The sequence below is a fragment of the Moschus berezovskii genome, chromosome 27, assembly GCF_049115385.1.
Source record: "Moschus berezovskii isolate FMDL1 chromosome 27, NW_MosBer_1.0, whole genome shotgun sequence".
NCBI classification, from domain to species: domain Eukaryota; kingdom Metazoa; phylum Chordata; class Mammalia; order Artiodactyla; family Moschidae; genus Moschus; species Moschus berezovskii.
Genome location: NC_142486.1, coordinates 14,524,666 through 14,548,104, shown reverse-complemented (window position 1 = coordinate 14,548,104; position 23,439 = coordinate 14,524,666). Strand labels below are relative to the sequence as shown.

General features: G+C 49.2%; 3 protein-coding genes across 3 annotated transcripts; all 3 read right to left on the bottom strand.

Annotated features, from left to right (window-relative positions):
* Window positions 1–105: 105 nt before the first annotated feature.
* On the bottom strand, window positions 106–8,453 carry PHKG1 (phosphorylase kinase catalytic subunit gamma 1). The gene is made up of 10 exons (XM_055409945.2): window positions 8,276–8,453; window positions 6,263–6,352; window positions 5,320–5,498; window positions 4,841–4,895; window positions 2,885–2,950; window positions 2,448–2,611; window positions 1,971–2,061; window positions 1,693–1,846; window positions 1,408–1,533; window positions 106–1,026 (listed from the first exon to the last, which is right to left on the bottom strand). The coding sequence occupies exons 2-10, from the start codon at window positions 6,343–6,345 to the stop codon at window positions 781–783; spliced, it is 1,164 nt and encodes a 387-aa protein (XP_055265920.1). The 5' UTR covers window positions 6,346–6,352; window positions 8,276–8,453; the 3' UTR covers window positions 106–780.
* Window positions 8,454–10,783: 2,330 nt separating this feature from the next.
* Window positions 10,784–16,732, bottom strand: CHCHD2 (coiled-coil-helix-coiled-coil-helix domain containing 2). Its single transcript, XM_055409948.2, has 4 exons — window positions 16,573–16,732; window positions 13,347–13,596; window positions 12,283–12,433; window positions 10,784–11,086 (listed from the first exon to the last, which is right to left on the bottom strand). Exons 1-4 carry the CDS (start codon window positions 16,620–16,622, stop codon window positions 11,076–11,078), a joined length of 462 nt encoding a protein of 153 aa, XP_055265923.2. The 5' UTR covers window positions 16,623–16,732; the 3' UTR covers window positions 10,784–11,075.
* Window positions 16,733–17,980: 1,248 nt separating this feature from the next.
* NUPR2 (nuclear protein 2, transcriptional regulator) lies at window positions 17,981–23,105 on the bottom strand. Its single transcript, XM_055409949.2, has 2 exons — window positions 21,610–23,105; window positions 17,981–21,269 (listed from the first exon to the last, which is right to left on the bottom strand). The coding sequence occupies exon 1, from the start codon at window positions 22,120–22,122 to the stop codon at window positions 21,616–21,618; it is 507 nt and encodes a 168-aa protein (XP_055265924.2). The 5' UTR covers window positions 22,123–23,105; the 3' UTR covers window positions 17,981–21,269; window positions 21,610–21,615.
* Window positions 23,106–23,439: the final 334 nt, after the last annotated feature.

Sequence of the window (23,439 nt, the reverse complement as noted above, 5' to 3'; positions counted from 1 at the left end):
ATCGAACCAGGGTCTCATGCATTGCAGGCGGATTCTTTACCAACTGAGCTCTCGGGGAATCCAGAATCTCCCCAGGCCTCCTTGTTTTCCCAGCAAGTTGCCATAGAAAGAAAACCATTCCTTTATTTGCCTTATTTGTGGGGTTTCACACATGTCGGAGGGAACCTGGTTTCCAGCACATGAAATGCAGTTCCGTGGGCTCTTTAAAGCTCAATGTCAGTCTTAAAAGGGTCTAGGAGAACCATGGATTACCAGGTGAGACTGTGCACCAAGGGAGTCATAGAATGAACAGTACTCAGAAGAAACAGCAGATGATTCCCTTTCTGTTGTTAATTACGCAAGGGCTCCCACTGCCTCTATAAACGTCCCCAGAGAAGAACCTGCTCCCGTGGTGCCACCGGATATTGTGGGGCCGGTAAAAATCGCCCGTGATTGTGAGTCTCAGACTGTACTCTCTCATCCTCACCCTGGGGCCCTCTGGGCAGTGCACTGAGTGTCAGTAACTCTGGGCCTCCCAGGGGAGAAGCGGAGATGGTAGTACCCCTGGGCAGTGGAGCTGCGTAGAGGTCCCAGGTTCTAGACCACAGCTGGTCCCCCAGTCCGGGGGCCTGGCTCCGGCTGCACCGACAACCAAGTGATGCCCCTGAGAGGGGAGAGTGGCCCCAGTTCCTGGGGTCCTGGCCAGGGCCAAGTGCACCCTCTGGACAGGGCCCTGCATACGCTCTCCTCCCCTTTCGGCGGCTTCTGACCCCCGGCCCACCCACCCCGCCCGGCCTCCCCTCAGAAGTCCTCCTCAGCCAGGGAGAGGAGCACGGCCTTGGGCGTGTTCTCGAAGAGGGCCGCCCGGTTCTGCTGCTGCCCCTTCTTCACCCAGTGGCCATAGATCCGGAAAGCGTAAGCGTCGATGAGTCGCCGCAGAGGCCGGAGGGCGTAGGGGTCTCGAATGACGATCTCGCGGGTCACGGGCTTCACCCGGCGGTACTGGTAGTAGATGCGCACGGAAGCCAGCACCGTCAGGCAGATCACCTGCGGGGGGCGGGGCCTGAGCGCCGGGCCACACCCCCAGGCCTGGCTCCTCCCGCGGCCCGCGCAGGCCGACCCGAGCTGGAGCTCGGAGCCTGCAAGCCTTGTGCGGCGCCGGCCGGGCGCGTCCTAGCGTCACCGCCCCCCCGCCCCCAATTACCCCCACTCCCGCCCTACCCGCAAGCGCAGGCTTTTAGGCTGTCAGCGCCAGAAGCCGGAGGAAATTGAGCTGGAACCATCACAGGGCTGGTTGGGAGGGGAAGGGCGGGTGCTCTGGAAACGCCGTGGTCGTAAGGAGTCCCTACGAAGGGCACTGGGGGCTTGGGTTTAAGGGGCCCTGGCGCCCGCCCCGGGGGCCCTGAGTGGGAGGTGAGCCCGCAGTACCTTGAACTTGCCCCGGGGGCTGAAGTGACGCACTTCCTCCACCACGTACTGCTGGAAGAAGGGGTGCGCCAAGGCCTCTTCTGCCGAGCAGCGGCTCTGGGGGTTCACCACCAAGAAGCGGGAAACCTGTGAGAACGGCGGAACGGAGGACGTGTCAGGCCGGGGTCTCTCCCCCAGCAGGCGCCTCCATCTCTCCCACCGCTCCCCCGACTCCAACCCCGCACGCCGGGAACACTGGACTTGCCCCTCGCCTGAGCCCGGGAGCCAGCACGCCCGGCCCCTCACCAAGTCCTTCACGGTGTCCGAGTAATCGTCCCATTCCGGTGAGCCAAACTGGTAGTTGCCACTCATAATCATTCTCAACATCAGCATCTGCTTGCGGTGCCAGAAGGGCGGGGAGCCGGCCAGCAGCGTGTACATGATGACCCCCGTGCTCCACCTGGCACCGGGGGAGCGGCCGAGGGAGGCAGGTGGGCGGGCTGTAGCGCCCACCCCTATCCCCCTTCCCCAGCCTGGTGCTCCCCTGTCCTTACGGGTCACCTCCCTGCCCCCAACACACTCACATGTCCACCTCCTTCCCATAGCCGGGGTGGTCATCGTTCATGGAGCACTCGATGATCTCAGGGGCCAGGTAATTGGGGGTCCCACAGACCTCTTCAGGGAGTTTCCATCGGGGCAGGTCAGCAGAGGCGCATGGAAGAGAAAGGTCCACAGAGACAGTGGACGTGGGACTGAAGTGGTATGGCTGGACTGGGACTCTGAACACAACCCCATGCTCAGAGCCAAGGTTAGGCCAGGGTGCTGGCTCCTATGGACACCCGCTTGGGGTCTGTCAGTGGCTTGGTCACAGGAGCCAGCACTGGGTTGGAACACAGGCAGTGGGAACCTGGCTCAGCCCACTCCCAGGAAGAGACAGCCAGCCTCGAAATGGTAGGATTTTTTATTCTGGGGCGGGGGGGAATCCCAGGCAGTCCCTGTTCCCGGGAGAGCTGATGAGAGAGCCTGAGCCCCTGAGACAGGCCAAGGCCACATTACCAGACCTCGCAGCTTCTCTCCTGGCTCCAGTTGGCAGGAAAAACCGAAGTCTGTAAGCTTGATATTCATGTTATCATCCAGGAGGATGTTCTCAGGCTTCAGATCCCGATGCACGATGTTGAGTCTGTGCAAGGTGGCGATCACCTCCAGCAGGGCTCTCATGATCTTCCTGGGGTGGCACAGGCACATGTTACCCTCATCTGCTACTCTGCAGGGTCAGGTAACAGGCAGGGAGACCAAAGCCCATAGGCCAGCCCGACTGCAAGTGACAGAGGACTCCAGACAGGCGGGCCCACCTAGGCTGGGTCAAGGAAGGAGGGATACCGCCATAGCCCACGGTGCACACTCCCCAACCATACCAGTGCACGCTGCGCCGCCTCCACGACCTCCATGCCTAAGCTGGACTCACAGGAAGTAGGGAGAGGGGCAAGTGGACCCTCACCTGGTCTCCTTCTCACTCAGGGTGACCTTCTCAGTGAGGTAGTCAAAGAGCTCCCCTCTCTTCATCCTGCAGGGACAGGGGATTTGTCACTGGATGGGCCAGCAGGCTACTCCCTCCTTACCTATTTCCCACCTAACACCTCCAGGGGCAAAGTGGCCCACTCCCCATGAAGGACCACAATCTGCAGGGAAGAGCTGGGGAAGTGAGTGGAGAGGCTGTCTAGGAAGGTCGGAGTAAGAACAAGGGACACTGGAGGGGTGGGGTGGCACCATTGTGAGGGTCCCCCCTGTGTGGGAGTGACAGCATGGACTGGGACCTATCAAAGCCAAACTCAGAGTTGGGGGAGGAGAAAGGGACCCTGAGTTACTGACCCAAGGTCCCAGACCCAGATCAGAAGGACCAGAGTGTCCTGACTTTTTCCAGGTACAAATGGAAGCAGCAACAGTACAAGAGATGGAGGAGCAGTTTTGCCTATTTTTGGATTTCTTAGGATTAAGAAGTGTGGTTCCATCTTCCCACTTGGGAGGATCTAGAAGGAGGTCTCTGCTGGAATAATCTAGTTACACTCTGGAGGGCAACTTGAGGCAGCATTATAAATAACTTCCCAAGCAACTTCTTCAAAGGTTAGAGACATTTGAGCTGCCCCCAAGGGCTCTACAGGACTGAGCCACTGAGCAGAGTTGAGACAGCTGCAGCTAGGCAAGGCTGGAGGGATCCTGGGAAAGTCTCCCTTGGTTGAATAAAAAAGGTGCATCCTGCCCACCCCTCAGGGAAAGCAGGGTCCAAGAGATTTTGGCCAGTATCAGAGGGAGACAAGAAAATCCTTAAATTTAGCTGGTGCAGCAGGGAGGGGAGTTCTCTTTGAGGAGCAGCCCAGAAATTACAGATGTAAGCCTTGTTTCAGACATTATCGGTACCATGTTCCTAAAAAGCAATGTGTGCCTCCGGTTTTGATCAATTCCATTTTAAACACACTAGGAGAACTCTCTAATGGCAGCAGCAGCAGCAAAAAGATGTACCAGTAAACACTGGGACACTGCAAGGTCCATCAGCAGGCTCCTGCCTTCCTAGAGCTGGCAGTTTAATTGTACACAAAGGCCAAATTAAATGGTGTCTTCACGAAAAAAAGTAACACTGTGCATGTTCAGTATGGCGACAAAAAAAAAGTTCCAACGATACAAAATCTGCTTGAATAATTCTCTAAAGTAAATCTAGTCCCTAGATGACAAGGAGCTTATCTCAATAGTCCTGTGGGTACACAAGCAGAGGAATAGTGACATGTTGTTGACAGTGATAATGGTGATGATGACATTGATGATAATGTCGATTTTTGAACTACATGCCAAATACAATCTCTACCGCCTGCCTCTCTTGTGGGCCTCTTGCCCTAATACTGCTTCATCTCTTCCCTCTGCTGGGGGCTCCTTCTCTGGGTCTTGGCTGGACTCCATCTCGCCCTTCATCCAGGTCTCTGCTCAGGTCACTTCTGGAGAACATTCTCCACCCGCTCCCTCTGACCCTTGCTCAGCTCTGTGTGTCTGGATGTGTGCATAAATCTGTGTGTGTTTTATGACCTGATTGCTTTCTCCTCACTCTCTGTGAAAACGAGTGCATGCAGTAGGTTTGCATATCCTCAGTGTCTAGAATAAGCATTGCCTGCACCCTGGTCATCATCATGGTAGTTAGTAATGACTAGCATTTACATTGCGACAGTCCCTGTGTATTTATTACTCCTGCAATACTGATGAGAAAGCTGATGTGGAAAGCCATCCAGCCCAGAAGGGACCCAGGGTTCAAAACCTGGCAGCCTGACCCCAGGGGGCTGATCTGCCTAAAGCCTCTGTGACCTTATTTGATGTCCACCATATAGGGGGTTGGCTGCTGGTCTCCAGGAAGCCCTGGATGGGGGGGCCACAATAGAATTTTCTCAGTTAGGCCCCAGGCCTGGGTACTTACAGATCAAACACCAAGAAGAAGAAGGTGTTGGTCTCATAAGTGTCCTTCAGCTGTACTGAAATGGAAATGGCTCATCTCAGGAGCAGAGGAGCCCAGGCGGGGCAGTGGAGGCGCAGGGGCAAGGGGATTAAAGGCGCTGTGGGCTGACTCAGAAGCTGGAGGGGGTATCAGGGTCCAAAGGAAGCCTCCCCCTCCCCCCGGGAGAGGGGGCAGCCAGGGACTTTGAACTCCCTATTTCGCCACTGGCATCCCTGCCTGTCATCCCTTCAGAGGGGCTGAAATAAGAGGCTTGGAGCTAAATCCTGGGAGCAGGGAGTTGGGAGCCCCAAGCCTCCGGGCACTGTGCCGGTGGGGCCCTGGGTTGTGGGGGACAGTCTGGGAGTTTCTGGCTAGCTGCACTGGGGCCACACTCCCCGACCTGGGTTATCAGCGCAGAATGGTGGCAGAGCACCCTGCCGCGGCTCGGGGCCACCACTCACTGATGTTGGGGTGTCCCGAGACCTTGCGCAGGATGTCCACCTCCTTCTGTGTGGCCTCTCGCAGCTCCTTCACCTCCTCGGAGCTGAAGCTGCCCCCGCCGGTGACGTCGATGATCTTCACAGCGTACTCCTGGCACGTGGGCTTGTGGATGCAGCGCCTGACGACGCTGCTCACTCCCCTGGGGGTGCAGAGGACAGATGGTCCCAGGGGCCCCTCACCCCAGGGGGAGACCCACATTCAGGCCACAGCAGAGAGGTCCTGCCTTGTCCCCCAACTCCCTGTGAGCTTCGGGGTGGCAGTCCCCAACCTTGGGGCCCATTTTTGGCACCAGGGGCCAGTTTCATGAAAGACAGTTTTTCCACGGACCCATGGGATGAGGGATGGTTTCAGGATGATTCAAGTGTATTACATTTATTGTGCACTTTATTTCTATTAGTATTGATTGCATCAGCTCCATCTCAGAGCATCAGGCATTAGATCCCGGAGGTTAGGAACCCCTGCTTTGGGGGACGGAAGGTTGAAGAAGGCTCGGGGTTGTGGGGGGTGTGGGGGTAATTTGCCAAAGAGGAAGAAGTCTGCTTTCAGGCCTCCTGGTTCCCGGTTCAGTGCTCGTTCTCAGCACAGAGGAAGAAACCGTACACTCCTAGGACTGCAAGCTTCATTCTGACGCCTGATCCCTGACCCTGGGCCAAGGCTGGGTTTGGATGTGCTGTCAACAGCTCTGGGGGTGGGGGGTGGGGCTCCCTTTGCTGGGAAGATCTCTGATCTGGGTGCTCTTATACCTGCTTCCTCCATCCCAAACCCCAAACTGAAGTTTTCTCCAAGTGGACAGTGCTTTGGGGATGAAGATGGTCAGGGCTCAGGGTCAAGGAGAGATTGTTCCTGCCTGCAGAGCCAGCCAGAAACTTGGATAGCACTTCTGGGGGGAGGTCTGGGCCTTACCTGCCCAGGATCTCCTTGGGCTCATAGTTCTCGTAGAAGTTCTGTGCAGAATAGAAGTCTGGCAGTGACTTGTCCTGGGTCATGTCAGCTCTAAGAGGGGTACAGAAAGAAACCGTCAGCCTTCCTGACCTAGGGGGATGTGGTCTGTGAGGGCTAAAACCATCTCTCCCTTAGCTTTGTATTTCTTGGCAGAGGGCTGACCTCTTGTGAATATTCAAAATAAATGCTTGTGAATTTTATAGATAGCCAATGGGAATGTGCTGTATCACACAGGGAGCTCAACCTGGTGCTCTGTGTCAACCTAGTGGGGTGGGATGGGATGGGAGGTGGGAGGGAAGTTTGAGAAGGAAGGAACGTACACATAGCTACAGCTGATTCATGTTGATACGTGGCAGAAACCAACAGAACACTGTAAAACAGTTACCCTTCAATTAAAAATCAATACATTTTTAAAAATAAAAGATAATTTAAAAAACACTTGTGAATTTTAAGAAAGCTCTGGAAAGAGCCCAGCTTGCTTCTCCCCACTGGTGTAAACTCTTATGACCCCAGGTGACCATGCGGCTCGCAAAATGTTCTCCTTTTTAGCTGTTGCTCCCCAGAAGGAGCAGCAGATGGTCAGCCAGGTCCAAGCCCAGGTTTGAGGCAGGAATCAGACCACTGGGCCCCAGGGTTAGCTCTGACAAGGCCAACACGCCCCCTGGGTTTAGGAAGAACCACCAACAAACTCTGCAAAGGATGAATTAAAGTGACTTTTATTTTCCTCTTGGAGGAGATGAAGCCGGTCCTGCTTTCCTTTGCCTGCCCTCTGCACTCGTGGAAAAGGCGAGAAACTTCACGGTTTCATCTTCAAATATGGCCCTCCCATAATCTCAGATTCCTGCCCACAGGATGGTCCTGTCCTCAGCATGCCCCAGGCCCTACCTAACGATGCCCTGGGTATACCTAACGATGCCCTGGGTATGTCCCACTGCAGGGTGGGCAGAGCAGAGCCAGGACACTCGGGCCTGGACCCAGAGGAGCTGGCCGGCTTTGCTTCAGGAACGTGGAGGCCACTGGGCACTGAACTCCTTCCTCACTCGGAGGATTTGAGGAATGGAGAAAATGCTGTACCGACCGGAAGAGGGGCAGAGAGAAAACGGGCACGAGCTTCCACTCAGCACAGCCAAAGCTGCCTCTGGTCCCACTTCCATCCCGCTTTCTGGGTCCAAGAAGGTCTGGCCTGATCAAGGGGCCAGTTTGCTGACTGGCGGCAGCCCGGGCTGCCTGGGGACAGGCTGGCTGTTCCAGGAAGCCTGGTGTCCTCACTGCCGGGTGCCTGGTTACCGGGGGAAGGACAAGAATAACAACAGTCCCCTCTGCCAGCAGCAGGCCTGGCGCTGCCTCCACTCCACCCTCGTCAGCAACCCTGGCTGAGCACAGGAGTGTCTGTTCCCCGTAAAAATTAGCCCAGTTCCTGGTGAGTCCTGTAAAGTTCCAAGGCGGGCATCTGTTCTCCCCCTCCCCACCTCTCAAAGCCGGGTAGGAGGTCTCTCCCTTCCCCCAGCCCTCCATGCACAGAGGGTGTATCCTGACCCAGCCTAGCATGCCACTCTATCCAGGGGCCCCATTCCCTGGCACAACCACCTCCACCCGAGTTCTGGCACTGGATGGGTGGGTGGGGAGGTCCATCTAGCCCCGTTTGCTTGAGGCCTAACTTGGGGCCAGCTTCATGCCCTCTGTCCACTGCCCCCACCTGCATCCCCCAAAATGCCTTTGGAAAGGGTCCCCATATAGGAGGACGTGGCTTGCTCCTTTTTGGAACATCACATCTCTCCCCAAAACTGAGAGTCAGCAAACAGTCACAGGGATCTACTTTCTGTGGACAAATACCTTCAAAAGTCAATGCTGCCATTCTCCTGGGTTCGTCTACTGTCAAGTGGGCCTAGTGGGAGAGTTCTGTCTTCTCTATCCCATGACCTCTCCTGCTCCCCACCTGGCTTTTATCACTCACTGACCGACCCAGCTACTCACCGCTATGTCCTCACAGGCCCTGGAGTGAATGTGATGGGAATCCCAAAGGTCCTGGACCCCCCAGGGAGAGGGGACAGAGGAGGACTGAAGCGTGTCCCGAGCAGACACTTGCGGCCCAAGTAGGGTATCTTGCTGTTCTTCCTTCGGGCTTTGCTACTTGAGGACGGAAGGCTGATGTGCCAAAAATAAAGCACAACTGCAAAGCTGGGATGTTGGCCAAGGCTTGGCAGGCCAAGTCTCACCAGGGGGTGACCTCTGGTGGAGGGTGAAGGAAGTTCGGGTGGCCTGGGAGCAGGCAGGACAGCATGTGGTGATCAGTTGGTGACCAGTCTTCCCTCGGGAGCTCACTCAGCCTCCCGGCCTGGAGAACAAAGCCAGCTTGCCAGGAATGCACTGGCTTCTCTGTGTGCTGAGCGCCCTGGAGACACCCCTGGTCACCCACCCTGCAGCCTGGCTGCCAGGGGGAGCTGCTCAGCTACAGTTTGTGTGGCTGCCTGACCAAATGCAGACCTCAAAGTTTATCCTGGACTCCATGTCTGATCAGCCTCCAAGATTTCATTCGTAACTCATTTTGTTTGCAGCCAGCAGTTCCTGATGAATGAGAGGCGGTCCATGTGCCAGGAAAAACACTTGGGCGCTAACCGTGGGTGGTTTTGGGCTCTTTGGGTGAGGGTCCTCATCAGTGTGATTCTAGCTTAAGAGGTTGACAGAATTGGAAATAATGTATGCTGGCACAAAAAGGACACTTAAAAAAAATATTTCAGAGAAATTAAATTTTTTAATATTTATTTTTTATTTATAATATATTTGGCTGTGTCAAGTCCTAGCTGCGGCTAGAGGGCTCTCTGATCTTCTTTGCCACTTCTTTGCATGAGGACTCTAGTTGCAGCATGTGGGATCTACATCCCTGACTCAGGCCTTCTGCATTGGGAGCGTGAAGTCTTAGCCACCAGACCACCAGGAAGTCCCAGTAGACACTTTTTTAATGCTCTCTCATTCCAAAGCTACCAGTTCTTCAAACCCCTAATTCTATCACACCAAATGAAGAAAGGGATAATATCGTGCTTCATACAGATGCTGACCCTATAAAAACCCACTTAATGAGCATTTTACAATGTACTGCAAATGCACTCTCACTTGAGCCCCTAAAACTCTGGTATTGAGTCAATTTTAGAGAATGTGACTTGTTCAATGAGGTCATCAAGTAGAAGGGCCTAAGTCAACCCCAGGTGTAGGCCCACATGCTCTTTCCACGTCACCATCTCTATCCTTCTAGGGAAATACTCTGCTGAATTGCTACACAGAATCCATAAAGGCCACCAGCTTACTGAGACGCAACATCTGGTCCCAAGGATGAAAACACTTAAGTCCCCTCTTACTGTCAAAAAGACTCATTTTTTCCCTCTCCTGATTCTAAGCTGTAGACTCATGCTGGTTTAGTTTCAATGCAAGATAAAAATCCCTCTGACCTTAGGGCAATAGGCCAACATACCTAGTCAATCACTCCGTGTCCTTTTCTGTACAGTCATGGTTCCCCCCAGGAAGAGGCCAGGTCAGCCAGACTCTTGCGTTTTATTATCAGAGGTTCATTTTCCTTGGATTCACTGCTTCAACCCTATTTGGGTACCCAACATACACCATCTTGCCTTGGACATAAATGGCATTAACATTATGAACTCAGGGGTCTTAAGCATTTAGGAAAATAGGCAAAGGAGCCCACTGGTGAACCCGGGAGGCAACAGGCTGGGGGACTGGACAAGAGTGAATTGTCTATGGTCATTTAGGTCCTTGGGCGATGCTGTCTTGGCCTCTTTCAGGAGCTGAATTAGATTAGGTACAGAATGGGGCACTCTGAGAACACCGCTGAGGACAGGAGGTAACAACTGAATAATCACCCAACAGCACTTCACTCACCTCACGGTAATGGAGAGAAAAATAAAAAATCAGATAATGGGAGCTCTGAGAGGTATATTTGAAAGTCAGAAAACTGCAGACCATAATGTAGACTTGAGGTCAACTCCTAGAAGCAAATGAAATTTTGAGTTGTGAAGGATAGAGCTGGATTCATTTTTTTTTCTTCCACGACCCCCACATTGCAAGGCAGATTCTTAACCACTGGATCACCAGGGAAGGCCCCATAATGCCTTAAGTAGAGTGAAAGCACTTGCAGGGGAACTGCCTGCATTAAGGGAATGATTTTTCATCTCCAACCAATTAACTGGATGTTCTAGGGTGACAGTGATAGGTGGCCTGGCCACGTGGAGATGGCATGTATAATGGCTCTGCTCCCACATTTCCTTTATCACTCTCCTGATTTAGGACAGTACTGCACCTGGAACCTGTTTAAGGAGCAGCACATTTGCTGGGGAGCAACTAGGTGGCCGCTGTTTTAATACCCAGAGACTATAAACTATATACATGTAGAGAGAGCTGTGTTTTCCTGCAAAATCCATTTTGTTCAGCATGTGTGATTTATAACCTTCTACGTAAGAAAAAAAGAAAAGTGACTAGAAAGAAAATCATTTTATTCTAATCAATTCACAAACAAAAACATCAGAAAAGCTTAAGAGGCCACAACCGCTTCTTCTGCCCAACCCCAAACTCAATACCATCTCAATGAACCTCTATATAGTGACAGTGCCCTCTTCCATTCCAAGTGTGAAGCACAGAAGCTATTAATGATTAAGGAGAGGTTTAACGGGTGGTCTCACACTTCACATCTTCACTAATTATACTTTAAATGCTAAATCAACATGGTCACGAGAGGTGATTTTTCATGTCTTCAACTGGAACTTCTTGATTAAGCTAATCCTGCAAACAGAAAAGGTTTGTTAGAAGAGCACTAGCTACATATTCTCAACAAAGCAGAAGTCCTCCAAATGATGAAAGGAGGGATGAAATCCAAGGTTATTAGTTCCTTTCATAAGAAACCATTTAAGGCATCTTGAAGTGAAGTGAAAGTCGCTCAGTCGTGTCCGACTCTTTGCGACCCCACGGACTATACAGACCACGGAATTCTCCAGGCTAGAATACTGGAGTGGGTAGTCATTCCCTTACCCCAGGGGATTTTCCCAACCCAGAAATCGAACCAAGGTCTCTGGCATTGCAGACGAATTCTTTACCAGCAGAGCCACCAGGGAAGTCCAACAACACTGGAGTGGGTAGCCCATTCCTTCTCCAGGGGACCTTCCCGACCCAGGAATAGAACCAGGGTCTCCTGCATTGTAGGACGATTCTTTATCAGCTGAGCTATCAGGGAAGCCCTAGGCATCTTGACACAACCAAACTTCAACTCTACACTTGTCACAACTAAAAAAACAGAGGGGGTATGTCCTTCTCTGCACAGAGTTCTGAAGCAGAAGTACAGTCACTTTGGTATTAAACGGAGCTTCACCATAGACTTCTGATAAAACTTGGCCATGAAATCTCTTAATTCCACAGTTCAACCACCTGAAAAAATTAACTTCTGCCATATTTCCTGCCAAAAATGAAGGAAGGAAAATGAAAACAAGCATTTTTAATAGATGGTAAATTCCTAGATTGACAGGAGGAAATTACAAAAAAAAAAACAAAAAGAGAGAGAATAAGTTGACTGCCAACATTCCAAAGAGCGTAAAGCTCAAAGTCCCCCAGAGAGATCTAATAAACTTGTCTCTCTCAAAGGGGGTGTGTAGACTGACAGTGCTCCATCAAATCTTGGGCACATTTCTGGACTCTGATGAAATCAGCACTAAGGCTCTGCAATAGCCACAGTAAGATCTTGGCACACTAATCTATACCTGCTTAAGGAAGAATCAGACCAAGAACGTAACTGGCAAAAGGTTAATGACTAGAGATCTCTGGACCAGCTCCTTGTTAGAAGAGTTAGATTATTTTTAGAGTAAACAAAATCTCCTCCAATTTGTCAGTTTATCAAACACAGACTCCCTAAGTTTTACAGGGTCCAGGAGTACCATTCAGTGAATTAAACAGATGCAAGTTCAATCATGAATTGAGAGGTCACCTACCGTTGGCCAATCTGCACTGTTTCAGCACCTCGCTGAAACCCTCGCAAAGTTTAAGGTCACCCTGGCTCTGGGCACACTCCAAAAACTGTTTCACCTCGTAGAAGCAGGGGCCATTCTGCTGCACTTGTGCTGGCTGGGTTCCCTGAGGTTCCTGCAAACACGCAACATTTAGGACTATTAAGAAAGGACATCAGACTTACACCCCAGCAAAGAGAAACAGCCACTCTTTGAGGTTAACTGGGAGAACAGAACTAGAACCAGACGCAAATTAAAGTTCCTATTTCATAACATGAAATACGAAGAAATTGAAAGGCAGAAAGAAATTTGAGCTGTAACACAAATTCCAGTCGTAATCAGAAACATTCAGGAACCAAGATGTAATTCAAAGTGGTCATTTGGGCATCTAAAGATCAACGGTTCAGTCAAGTTTCATGAAGGAAAAAATGGGATTACTACAGAAAAATAGAGGAACGAGAGCTTTAAGAACACCAGAAATACAACGAAGTAAATGCCCACTCTCCCTAGAGGAGAAAACTCACATGTCAGAAAGAAGGGCAGTGGGAAATATTAGGAAAGATATCAGACAGCATTAGAGTCACAAAAAAGATTTCTGAACACTTCACTAAGTTTGAGCCTGGATTAGTTAAGAGTGACCAGGAAAAAATATACATATTTATATTCAGTCATTCATTTATGCCAGGCCACCTGGCTTGTGGGATCTTAGTTCTGCAACCAGGGACTGAACCAGGGTCTATGGCTGTGAAACAGCTAAGTCTTAACCACTGGACAACCAGAGAACTCCCCAGAACATTTAAAATAAGGGGAAAGGGGCTGCTTGACAGTGTGTCAGGATGAACTGCTACAATTCTACGCCTTGGGAAGAAATACCATGTGTACAGGATTCCCTGATGCTGGCCTAAGGAAGGTACTAACTCAACTGCCAAATGTGGCTCTTGATAAACCATTTTCCATGTGTGGAGACAGCGCCAACACCTAAGAACCTACAAACAACTAGGTTTTCTCATAAAATACACCACCAAAGGGAATGCTGCCCCAAGTCTTACCTGGTAAGTGATGTCAGGCCTTGAGGGTTCAGCGCTGCTTCCTCCACTGAAGCCCCCAGTGATGGCGTGACCCAGAGTGTGGCCGACGGCAGAACCCACAGCCACGCCAGCAGCTGTGGTTGCCATCTGAGCCATCAGACCTGGCTGCCGGGGAGCAGCAGCAGGGGAGCCAACGGCAGATGGTGGAGCCACTGCTGGTGGCTGAGGTGCGGGCGCTGGCCTGGGCGCTGCTCTCATCTGAGGCGCGCGGCTGTGAAAGAAAAGAACAAAAAGTAGTAAGTTCCCATTCCCAGCCAGGTTTGGAAACTGTCAACTTAAACAAACAACCCTTGTACATTAAAATAAACCTCAGGGTTTTAAATTATCAAACACAAATATGATATACATACAAGAAACCTTCACAGCACATAATTCCCTAAGCTATTTACATCATTTCCTCTCCTGAACCTTTTGTTAAGGTTGTAATCACTGGGTATAAACTTCTCTTCCTTGCTTTTTTGCAACCATCTCCATGTACTCACAAAGTCTATAGTATCTTTAAGAATGCAGTTATCCCAAAACTTCATAAAAATCGATATAACTGTTCATGAGACAAAAATTCTCTGCTTTTATGGAGCTGACATTCTATTGAGGGATCAAGTGAGTGTTAAGGAAAACATACTAAGAGAGGGAGGGCAGCATGTTCTGGGATGTTGCAATTTTAGGACCGTCAAGGAAGGTAACAACTGAGTAAAGACAGACAGTCATCTAGGGAAATAAACTAGTCCAATTCCTTCATTTCACAGATTAGAAAACTGAAACCCAGCAAGTGGAACTGACTTGCCAGGACTGTTCTACCTACACAAGTATCAGTGATTTCCCATCTGTAGGACATCTGGATATCTTTAAAATTTCACTAAAATGTCCAGTGGCAACCCCCACTCCAGTATTCTTGCCTGGGGAATCCCATGGACAGAGGAGCCTGGCAGGCAACAGTCTATGGAGTCGCAACTTAGCGACTAAACCACCACCCAATATGTCCAGTACCGCTCTAAAAATCTTTCACATAGATTATACTCTCTGTTCATTTTTCAGATTGTTTCCTTGGGTGCTCTTCCCTCAGTTAAGGCTAGGTCAAAAGTTTATGACTTCCAATCAGGTGGTATCCAGTATCTGGTCTAACTTCACAAAAAATGTCGTTTCCCCTCCTTTGAATAGCAGCCTCTTTCCATTACTGAACTCCTTCTCTACACTCCTAACACACTGTTTGAACACAAGTCACCTTAGTCTAGAGAAGCAATGTGGTACTGTGCTAAACCTTTTGAAGCTGTCACCAGAAAACTGAGACCTGGCTTCTCTATACATAGAGAAGGACAGCAGTGAGCGGTCCTGAAGAGAGATCTTAGCTCCCTGTCCAGGGATTGAACCTGTCCAGGGTAATCAGGAATGCATTTTCATCCACGATGAAAATCTGCAATCCTAACCACTAGACCACCAGGAGAAGACTCTTGAGAGTCACTTGGGCTGCAAGGAGATCCAATCAGTCCATCCTAAAGGAAATCAGTCCTGAATATTCATTGGAAGAACTGATGTTGAAGCTGAAACTCCAATACTTTGGCCACCTGATGGCCAAATGAGAACCAACTCATTTGAAAAGACCCTGATGCTGGGAAAGACTGAAGGTGGGAGGAGAAGGGGACAACAGAGGATGAGGTGGTTGGGTGGCATCACCGACTCAATCGACATGAGTCTGAGTAAACTCCGGGAGTTATCACGGACAGGGAGTCCATGGGGTCGCAAAGAGTTGGACACGACTGAGCGACTGAATTGAACTGAGGCCACTAGGGGCTGGAGGCTAGATGCAGAGTTCCTGGCTCTTCCCCGTTTTAAAAGCAAAAATGTTTCCAGGAGGCAAAAACTATAAAAACAGATATAAAGTTTAACTTAAGTCAGAAACTAGGCAGAAATACACACCCAGAGAGGAGTGCCAGCATCCTGAATGAGGCGCTCAGTAGAGCGGTGATTTAAATCACTTATACAGGACAGTCTTTCAGGGTCTTTGTTTACATTTGGCCAATTATCTTGTCCCTTTTTCACACAGTGACTATTCCTAGAACCCTCCCCAAGATGCGCGCGCAACTTTTTGCTAAGATGGATCCCATCGTGGAGGTCTGTGGTATATTCCACACTTATGGGGTGGCGCCCCCTCCCTTTCTGACCCCCACGGAGCTTTCCTGCCCATGTGCAGAGAGGGAAGTTTTCCTTGACCTCAGGAGTCAAGGAACCTTATCTCTTCACTTCAGCAGAGCTCAGCTTCTGCCACTAGCTTTGTCCTTAGTATCAGGGTGAGAACAAAGCTTCAGTTATATTCCACTTGACAAATACTAGCTGCCTGGCCCAGGGGCCCATCTATCTCCTACCTCTGCATGACCTTGGATAAGTCCCTTATTCTGCTTCTCCAGTTTCCTTGTTCCTGTAACAGGAAAACACCTTCCTTCTGAAGCTATCAGGAAGTGCAACTGACAGTATATTTCACAAGTATTTTATGAACCGGAAACGTCATGCACACGTGAGACCTCAGCCACTGTATACTGGGCTGAGCCGTTGGAACGCTCAAGGAAGGTGCTCAAAGGTTATTTACTTGAACTGAGATACGATCATATTCCTGTTTATACCATCTTTCTACTACTTTTTTTTTTCTTATCGTTGTTGTTGCTATTTTTGACGTTTCAGCCAGATTATACTTACAAATGTCCACTTTCTAGAATTGGCATGTTTTAAGAGCTGACTCACTGGAAAAGACTCTGATGCTGGGAGGGATTGGGGGCGGGAGGAGACGGGGACGACAGAGAATGAGATGGTTGGATGGCATCACCAGCTCGATGGACATGAGTCTGAGTGAACTCCGGGAGTTGGTGATGGACAGGGAGGCCTGGCGTGCTGTGATTCATGGGGTCGCTAAGAGTCGGACACGACTGAGCGACTGAACTGAACTGAACTGACTGAACATAAAATAGACTCTAAAATATGTTAAGAAATAACTCATGGACATTCGAAATTAGGAAGTTTGTACTAACGGGAAAGCTACCCAAAGCCTCATAACCAGTTTGCGGCGACCGGAGAAAGGCCCAAGCCGCCCCAGCCTTCGGACGCCCCCGCCCGTAGACGCCCCGCGGTACCGAGGCAAGGCACAGCCTCCCTCTGTGTCACGGCACGGGCAGGACCCCAAACTTCGCGGTAGTCTCACCTGGCAGGAGAGGCCACGCGGGAAGTGCGGCTTCGGCTTCCACGAGGCATCTTTACTGCACTGCTAAGCGACGTCGACTAGCGGGAGACTCAGAGACCCTGGCGGATTTTGCGAAGAGCGAGAGCGGAAGTTGGGAGGCGGGGCTGGTCTTAGCGCGCGGCCAATGAGCGCACAGCCCTTCCGTTCTCTGAAGTCTCCGCGGGTCTGAAGGTCACAGGAAGAGCAGGGCGTCACGGCGGCGCCTCGTCGCACGCAGTTGACGTCAGAAGCTCAGCGCCAGGATTGTAGAAAAGCGGGGTTGGCTGTAGGTGTGGAAACTTTGTCCGAGCCTAGCGCGAGTCAGAACCATTTCCTAGGGCACAAGGACGGTCGCTTCTACCCTCAAACGTTTGCTTATTAATGTGGTAGGTCAGCTTCAACCCTGAGAGAGTGAGTCAGACCTCTGGCGTGGTTGTCCTTGCACCTTGGGTCAATTCTTAACCTTTCTCACCGTTAAATTCCTCATTTGAGTAAATATTTTTTGAGGCACAGTGTGGGCACATGATAAGAACTGAAATTAAGAAAATGGACAATTTTAGGGATCGACAGAGCCGAGTTGGTTCTACTTGTGTTTTGTCTGTTCATCCAGTAAACAAAAGTTAAATTCAGACAGTAATAATGTCTTGCTTTTATGTATTTCACACATTTCCGAACCCCTTCGTATGTATTATAGAACTTGTGCCCGTAATTGGAATGGTATTCGTTCACTGATAATGAAATAAGGTGTTCTGAATGATCTCCCAAGTGCTAGCTAGGTTCTGGAGATGGAGCAGGAAACAAGACTACCTTCATGGAGTTTAAATTCATAGAGCGAAATACAAACACCTACATTCATTTGATGGTGGTGATAGGAAGCAAAAGCAGGGTAAGCGAGGTGTAGAGAGTTAGGATTCGGAGAGGGCAGGAGTTTTTTTTGAAGGGGCAGTATTTGAACGGACTCCTTAAGGAAATGGGGAGGCAAGCCTCCCCAAGGGTAAGAGCATTCCTGACAGTGAGAACAGCAATTGCAAAGGCCCCAAGGATCTGTGCTTCAGTGATACTTGGTGGAAAATTCTTTTAACCATATATTTTAGTGCCTCTGCAGTAGGGGACAAGTAAACTAATGGTATTTCATGGGGGGCTTCGTGGAAAAGTCCTTGGAGATGGGATGGGTTTTATGGAGGAGAGAAAGCAGAGGTAGAACCTCCATTTCTGCTTGGATGTCAGTCAGAAATTTCCCCCTTTCACCAGAGGTGACAGAGTTTAAAGCAGCTTTTCTGGCAACAGCAGAATGTTTGTGGAACTGAGGGGTAAATAATGCAAAAAAATTTGTGAAAAACGAAAGTTTTATTTTCCCAGAATTTCTTAAAGAAATGAAAACTGTAAGTGGTAAGCCTTTGTATTTGCCTTTGGATAATTCATAATAAGAGATGGGAGAAAAGAACCTTATTTATATACTTATTTTTAATTAAAGGATAATTGCTTTAGGAACCTTATTTATAAAGGACATTCTGGGACCAGAAGAGCTTAGACTGAGGAGAACTTTGGACAAACAGGCATGCAGACCAGAACAGAGACAATTTTAATTTTACCTCGCTAAGTCATTCATTGCTAAATTGAGGAGAGAAAATTAGATGTTTGTCCAAGGTTATTTTGTGATAGTAAAAGATTAAAAACAGTCTAAATCTCTGTCAGTAGAATACAGGTTAAAAAAATTATGGCACACTCACACAATATCAGTTCAGTTCAATTGCTCAGTCATGTCTGACTCTGTGGCCCCATGGACTGCAGAAGGCCTTGCCTCCCTGTCCATCATCAGCTCCCAGAGTTTACTCAAACTCATGTCCGTCGAGTCGGTGATGCCATCCAACCACAATCATCTCATCCTCTGTTGTCCCCTTCTCCTGCCTTCAATCTTTCCCAGCATCAGGGTCTTTTCAAATGAGTCAGCTCTTTGCATCAGGTGGCCAAAATATTAGAGTTTCAGCTTCAGCATCAGTCCTTCCAATGAACACACAGGACTGATACCCTTTAGGATGGACTGGTTGGATCTCCTTGCAGCCCAAGGGACTCTCAAGAGTCTTCTCCAACACCACAGTTCAAAAGCATCAATTCGGCACTCAGCTTTCTTTATAGTCCACTGTCACATCCATACATGACTACTGGAAAAACATAAAGCTATATATAAAGCTACAAAAAAAAAGTTTTTCTGTATATTGATATGAAATTATTTCCAAGATAAACTGTTAAGAGAAAAAAAGCAGCCTTGTGAGAGACCTTGAGCTAGAAGTACCCAACTAAACTGCTCCCAAATTCTTGACCCACAGAAGCTAAGATAGTAATTTGTTACACAGCAATACGTAAGCAATACACATAATTTCTACAGTGACCATATTTGAATTTTAAAATTTTAAATCTATCAAAAATGAGCAAAATCTATCAAAATGAGCAAAAACCCATAAAGAACACTTTATGGGTTGCTTTAACATAGCTGATGTCTTTCTGGGTATGCTGTACTCTACAGCAGAAATTGTGAGGAACTGAGATGTTTAAGACATTAAGGTCCATACACTGTACTCAGTTGCTCAGTTGTGTCCCACTCTTTGTGACCCCATGGACTGCAGCCCACCAGGCTCCTCTGTCCATGGGAGTTCCCAGGCAAGAATACTGGAATGGGTTACTATTTCCTGCTCCAGGGGATCTTCCTGACCCAGGAATAGAACCAGGGGCTTCAGCATTGGCAGGTGGATTCTTTACCGCTGCGCCACCTGGGAAGTTCATACACTGTAAATGTAGTTTTGTGTTTGGATAACTAAGACATATGTATATGATTATAGTGCCTTGCATATACCAGACAAAAAAGAATGAATGAAGTTAACTGATGATCTAAAAGTACAAAATACTATAAAACAAGTTGTTCTGTTGTTTATATGAAGTTCTAAAGGATTTTAAGGGAATGGATATTCAGTGTGAATGATGGCTTCAGGGAGAAAGTGGCACTTTTAAGTATAGCTGACACTAGTTTTAGAAAAATTAAAATTGATTAAGGGCACCCTGAGTAGGACAGCACAGATTTAAATGAAGAGGAAGAATTGAATATGATGAGTTTAGAGGACAGAAGACCTGTGTCAAGAACCAGTGTGTTTTTGGAAGTTGTGAGAAACAAATTTAAGAAAATCCAATAGATGGTTTCCAGCACAATATAAGGCATCTAAGCTTTTTAACCTACAAGGTTACAGCAGTCATTGAGGGTTTTTATATGATTAAAATGATCTTCAGGAAGATTAATCTGGCCATGTCTTGAGATGTAGCAGAGGGAGACTAAGGGAAAAAAATCCTGAAGGCTAAATAAGACAGTGGTGATAGGAACATTATTAGTAACTACTTGCCTATTATATATCAGGCAGACAGCTTTATATGCATTATTTCATTTATGCTTCACAAGAACTCTTGAAATAAGTACTGAATCATTCCTAACTTATAGGTAAGGATACAGATGTATAGAGTTTAAGCAACTTGCCCAAGTCCATACAGGCATTTTACTCCAAAGCCAGGACTCCTACCATATTGCCTGAATGTTGGAGACATTTTAAAAGAATTAACGAAATGAGTGACAGAACTTAAGGCTTCCTGACAAGAGAGGCAAAAGAGGAGGGATCATGTTCTGTAAACTTAAAAATAATTCCCATTTATTGAGCACTGATTATGTGCCAAGCCCTTAAGTGTGTTAGATGTTTTATATACTTTATCAATAATCAGTTTGGCAGGGTAAGCCGGTATTATTCCCATTTTACAAATGTGAAACCTGAAGCTTGGCAGAAGTTGAAAGTAGTTACCACTCAAAGTCTGCTGAATGAGAGGTTGATGAACAGCCATCATTAGGATTAAAATTCAGGTTGCTCATTCCAGAATGCCACCCTTCTTTCCTAACCAGGGACTCACCACTGGGTGCAAAGGCCTGACAGAATGCAGACTGAAGAGACAGGAAAGGGACCCTGCCATACTCTACATAATCTTTAATTCTTGGACAAGGAATTTGTAGGTGGTTCTGAGCCACAAAAGGATGTCTACAGTTGATGAAAATTGTGGTGGTGGGAAGAGTGAATGTTTTTGACTATCTGTTATGTCTTGTCTTCTAACTTGTATGGCCTCTGGAAAGTTACTTTAATTCTCTGCCTGAGAATCCCCTGTAAAATGGAGATAGCACTCACTTCAAAGGATTGTTGTGGGCCAGTAGTGCAGAGAATCTAGCATACACCATTTGAATTTAAAATACTCCTATTCTGACAGATATTAAAGGTACACAGCCCTAGGTGACATTTGAGTCTTATACAAATTTCTATCTTTGTTCTGCCTGTATTCATCTCTGTCACTTCTTTATACTTAAGAACTCAAATATTTGTGGGCTGGAAATAAATTACCACAACTTAACCAAAAAACACCAAAAGACTTAAAATGCCATTCTTGCTGCTCTCTTTTAATGAAAAACCCTAAACCCTAAGGAGGCATACCCACTTGGGTATTACTTAACAATCAGTAAGGAAAAGATACTGAAGCAGTAAACTTAAGTGATGTTGAAAAGAAGTTCTGCTGACCAACATGGACTGTTCCCCTTAGGACCACAATTACAGCTGGAGTCAGAGAAAATACTTATATCAGGTCCTTCGGGTATGGGTATCCTGTAGAAAACCAGACAAAAAACAAAATTCAATTATTCTCTTTAGTCCGTGCATAAACACTGCAATTAAATCCCTTCCTTGTATTTTTAGGAAGATGTTTTCTGAGTTTCCTAGCCCCGTTTACCCAACTATAAATTCCAAAATATAATTTTACACTATTCCAACCGCAGCCGGGAGAGAAGCTAGGAGTTTAGAGGGCCCACTCAGCTAATGACTTGGCTGCAGGGCAGCCTCAGAAGGGGGCGACTGTGGCGGGTCGAGTCGCAGGGGACGGATCGGAGCACCGCCTGGGCGATCGCACGGCTCCCCGAGGCCCGGGCCGCTGGCTGCCCGCACGCACCGGTGCTCAGGTGAGACGGGTGCGCGGCCGGGGCTGCAGCTGGCGCTGGCGACGCTTGCGCTGGCTGTTCAAGAGCTTCTGCGCGATCTTGCGCTCGTGGCCGCCGGGCACCAGCCAGTTGGTACGCAGTTCTCGCTCGCGCCGCGTCCGGCCCTTGATGCGACCGGCCCCGCAGGCTGGGAAGTCGCGCAAGTAGTAGTAATCCGGACAGTCATAGAACTCCTCCTCGGAGCCCACCGGCGGCCACACGTCGGGTGGCGGTGGCTGGGCTCGAGGCTGGACAGTGGCAACGGCCCGGTCCATAGCGCCTGGTCGCCCGCTCGGGCGGGCGCGCGCGTTTCTGGAGGGCCACGCCCCGCGCTTCGATTGGCTTCGCCGGAGGGGGTGGAGCCTAGGGCTGACGTCACAGAGCTGGGCTCCTCCCCGGCCGAGGCCTCTGCGGTGCGAGCAGTCCGGGGAACCACGGCCTTTTTCTCCATCCAGTACTGTGCACCCCCAGTGGGAGAGGGGCATTTGGCAAATCCGATCGAAGACTCGTTTATGTCGGTCAAAAGTGGGAAATTAGCCAATTATCAATATGAGGGGGCTGTGCATTCGTTGGGGTGGTCAACTGAGCATTTTGTCAGGTTATTTGATAACATGAGTTAAGTGCTCAGTAATGATGGTGGTTTGACCGCTAAACCGTGTCGGACTCTTGCGACCCCGTGGACTGTACACTGCCAGGCTTCTTTGTCCATAGGATTTTCCAGGCAAGAATACTGGAGTGGGTTGCTGCTCCAGGGGATCTTCCCAGCCCAGGAATCGAACCCGGGTCTCCTGCATTGAAGGCAGATTCTTTACCAACTGAAGTACAAGGGAAGCTTTGCGCAGTAATGATGCAAAATGAAAAATAGTGTTCTGAAATAACATATCTGGTATCCCAGAAATGTATTTTTTTAACTGATTAATTCATTTGTCTGCACTGGGTTGCAGCACATGGCTCTTCTACTTTCGTTGCCGGCGTGTGGAATCTAGTTGGCATGTGGAATCTAATCCCCCTACCAGGGATGAACCGTTCACTTGCATTTAGAGCGCCAAGTCTTAGCGACTGGACCAGCAGGGAAGTCCCCCAGTAATGTATTTTTAAAACACATCTAGATGAAAAGGCGCAGAAGGCAATAGCAAGCCACTGCAGTACTCTTGCCTAGAAAATCCCATGGATGGAGGAGCCTGGTAGGCTGCAGTCGGTGGGGTCGCTAAGGGTAGGACACGACTGACCGACTTCACTTTCACTTTTCACTTTCACACATTGGAGAAGGAAATGGCAACCCACTCCAGTGTTCTTGCCTGGAGAATCCCAGGGACAGGGGAGCCTGGTAGGCTGTCGTCTGTGGGGTCACACAGAGTCGGACGCTACTGAAGTGACTTAGCAGCAGCAGCAGATGATGAAAAGGAAATGCATCAGAATCCTAAAAGTATTCCTGCTGCTAGGGACATACATTAATGCTTTTTCCTTTCCATAGTCCGTGCGTTTGATATGGAGTAGGAAATAAGTACTAAGCGAGCAATTAAGAAGGGAAAGTTACCTTGCCTGGTGAAAGGCCAGGAACCGCGCGGCAATTTCGGATTATCCGCGGGTGCCCAAGTACTGTGGTCAGGGGACGCTGGTGTGATAGCTTGATGCTCTGGCAGTTCGGGGGTGAGGGCCGAGAGTCGGGGAGCAGCCGCGCGCGCCCCGCGTCCCATCCGCCAGCCCCCGCTGCGTCCAGCCCCGCGGGCATGGGGGAAAGGATGCTCGCGGAGAGCAGCAGAGGCGACAGGAATCAGGCCGGGTGTTCTGAGCTGAGAAAA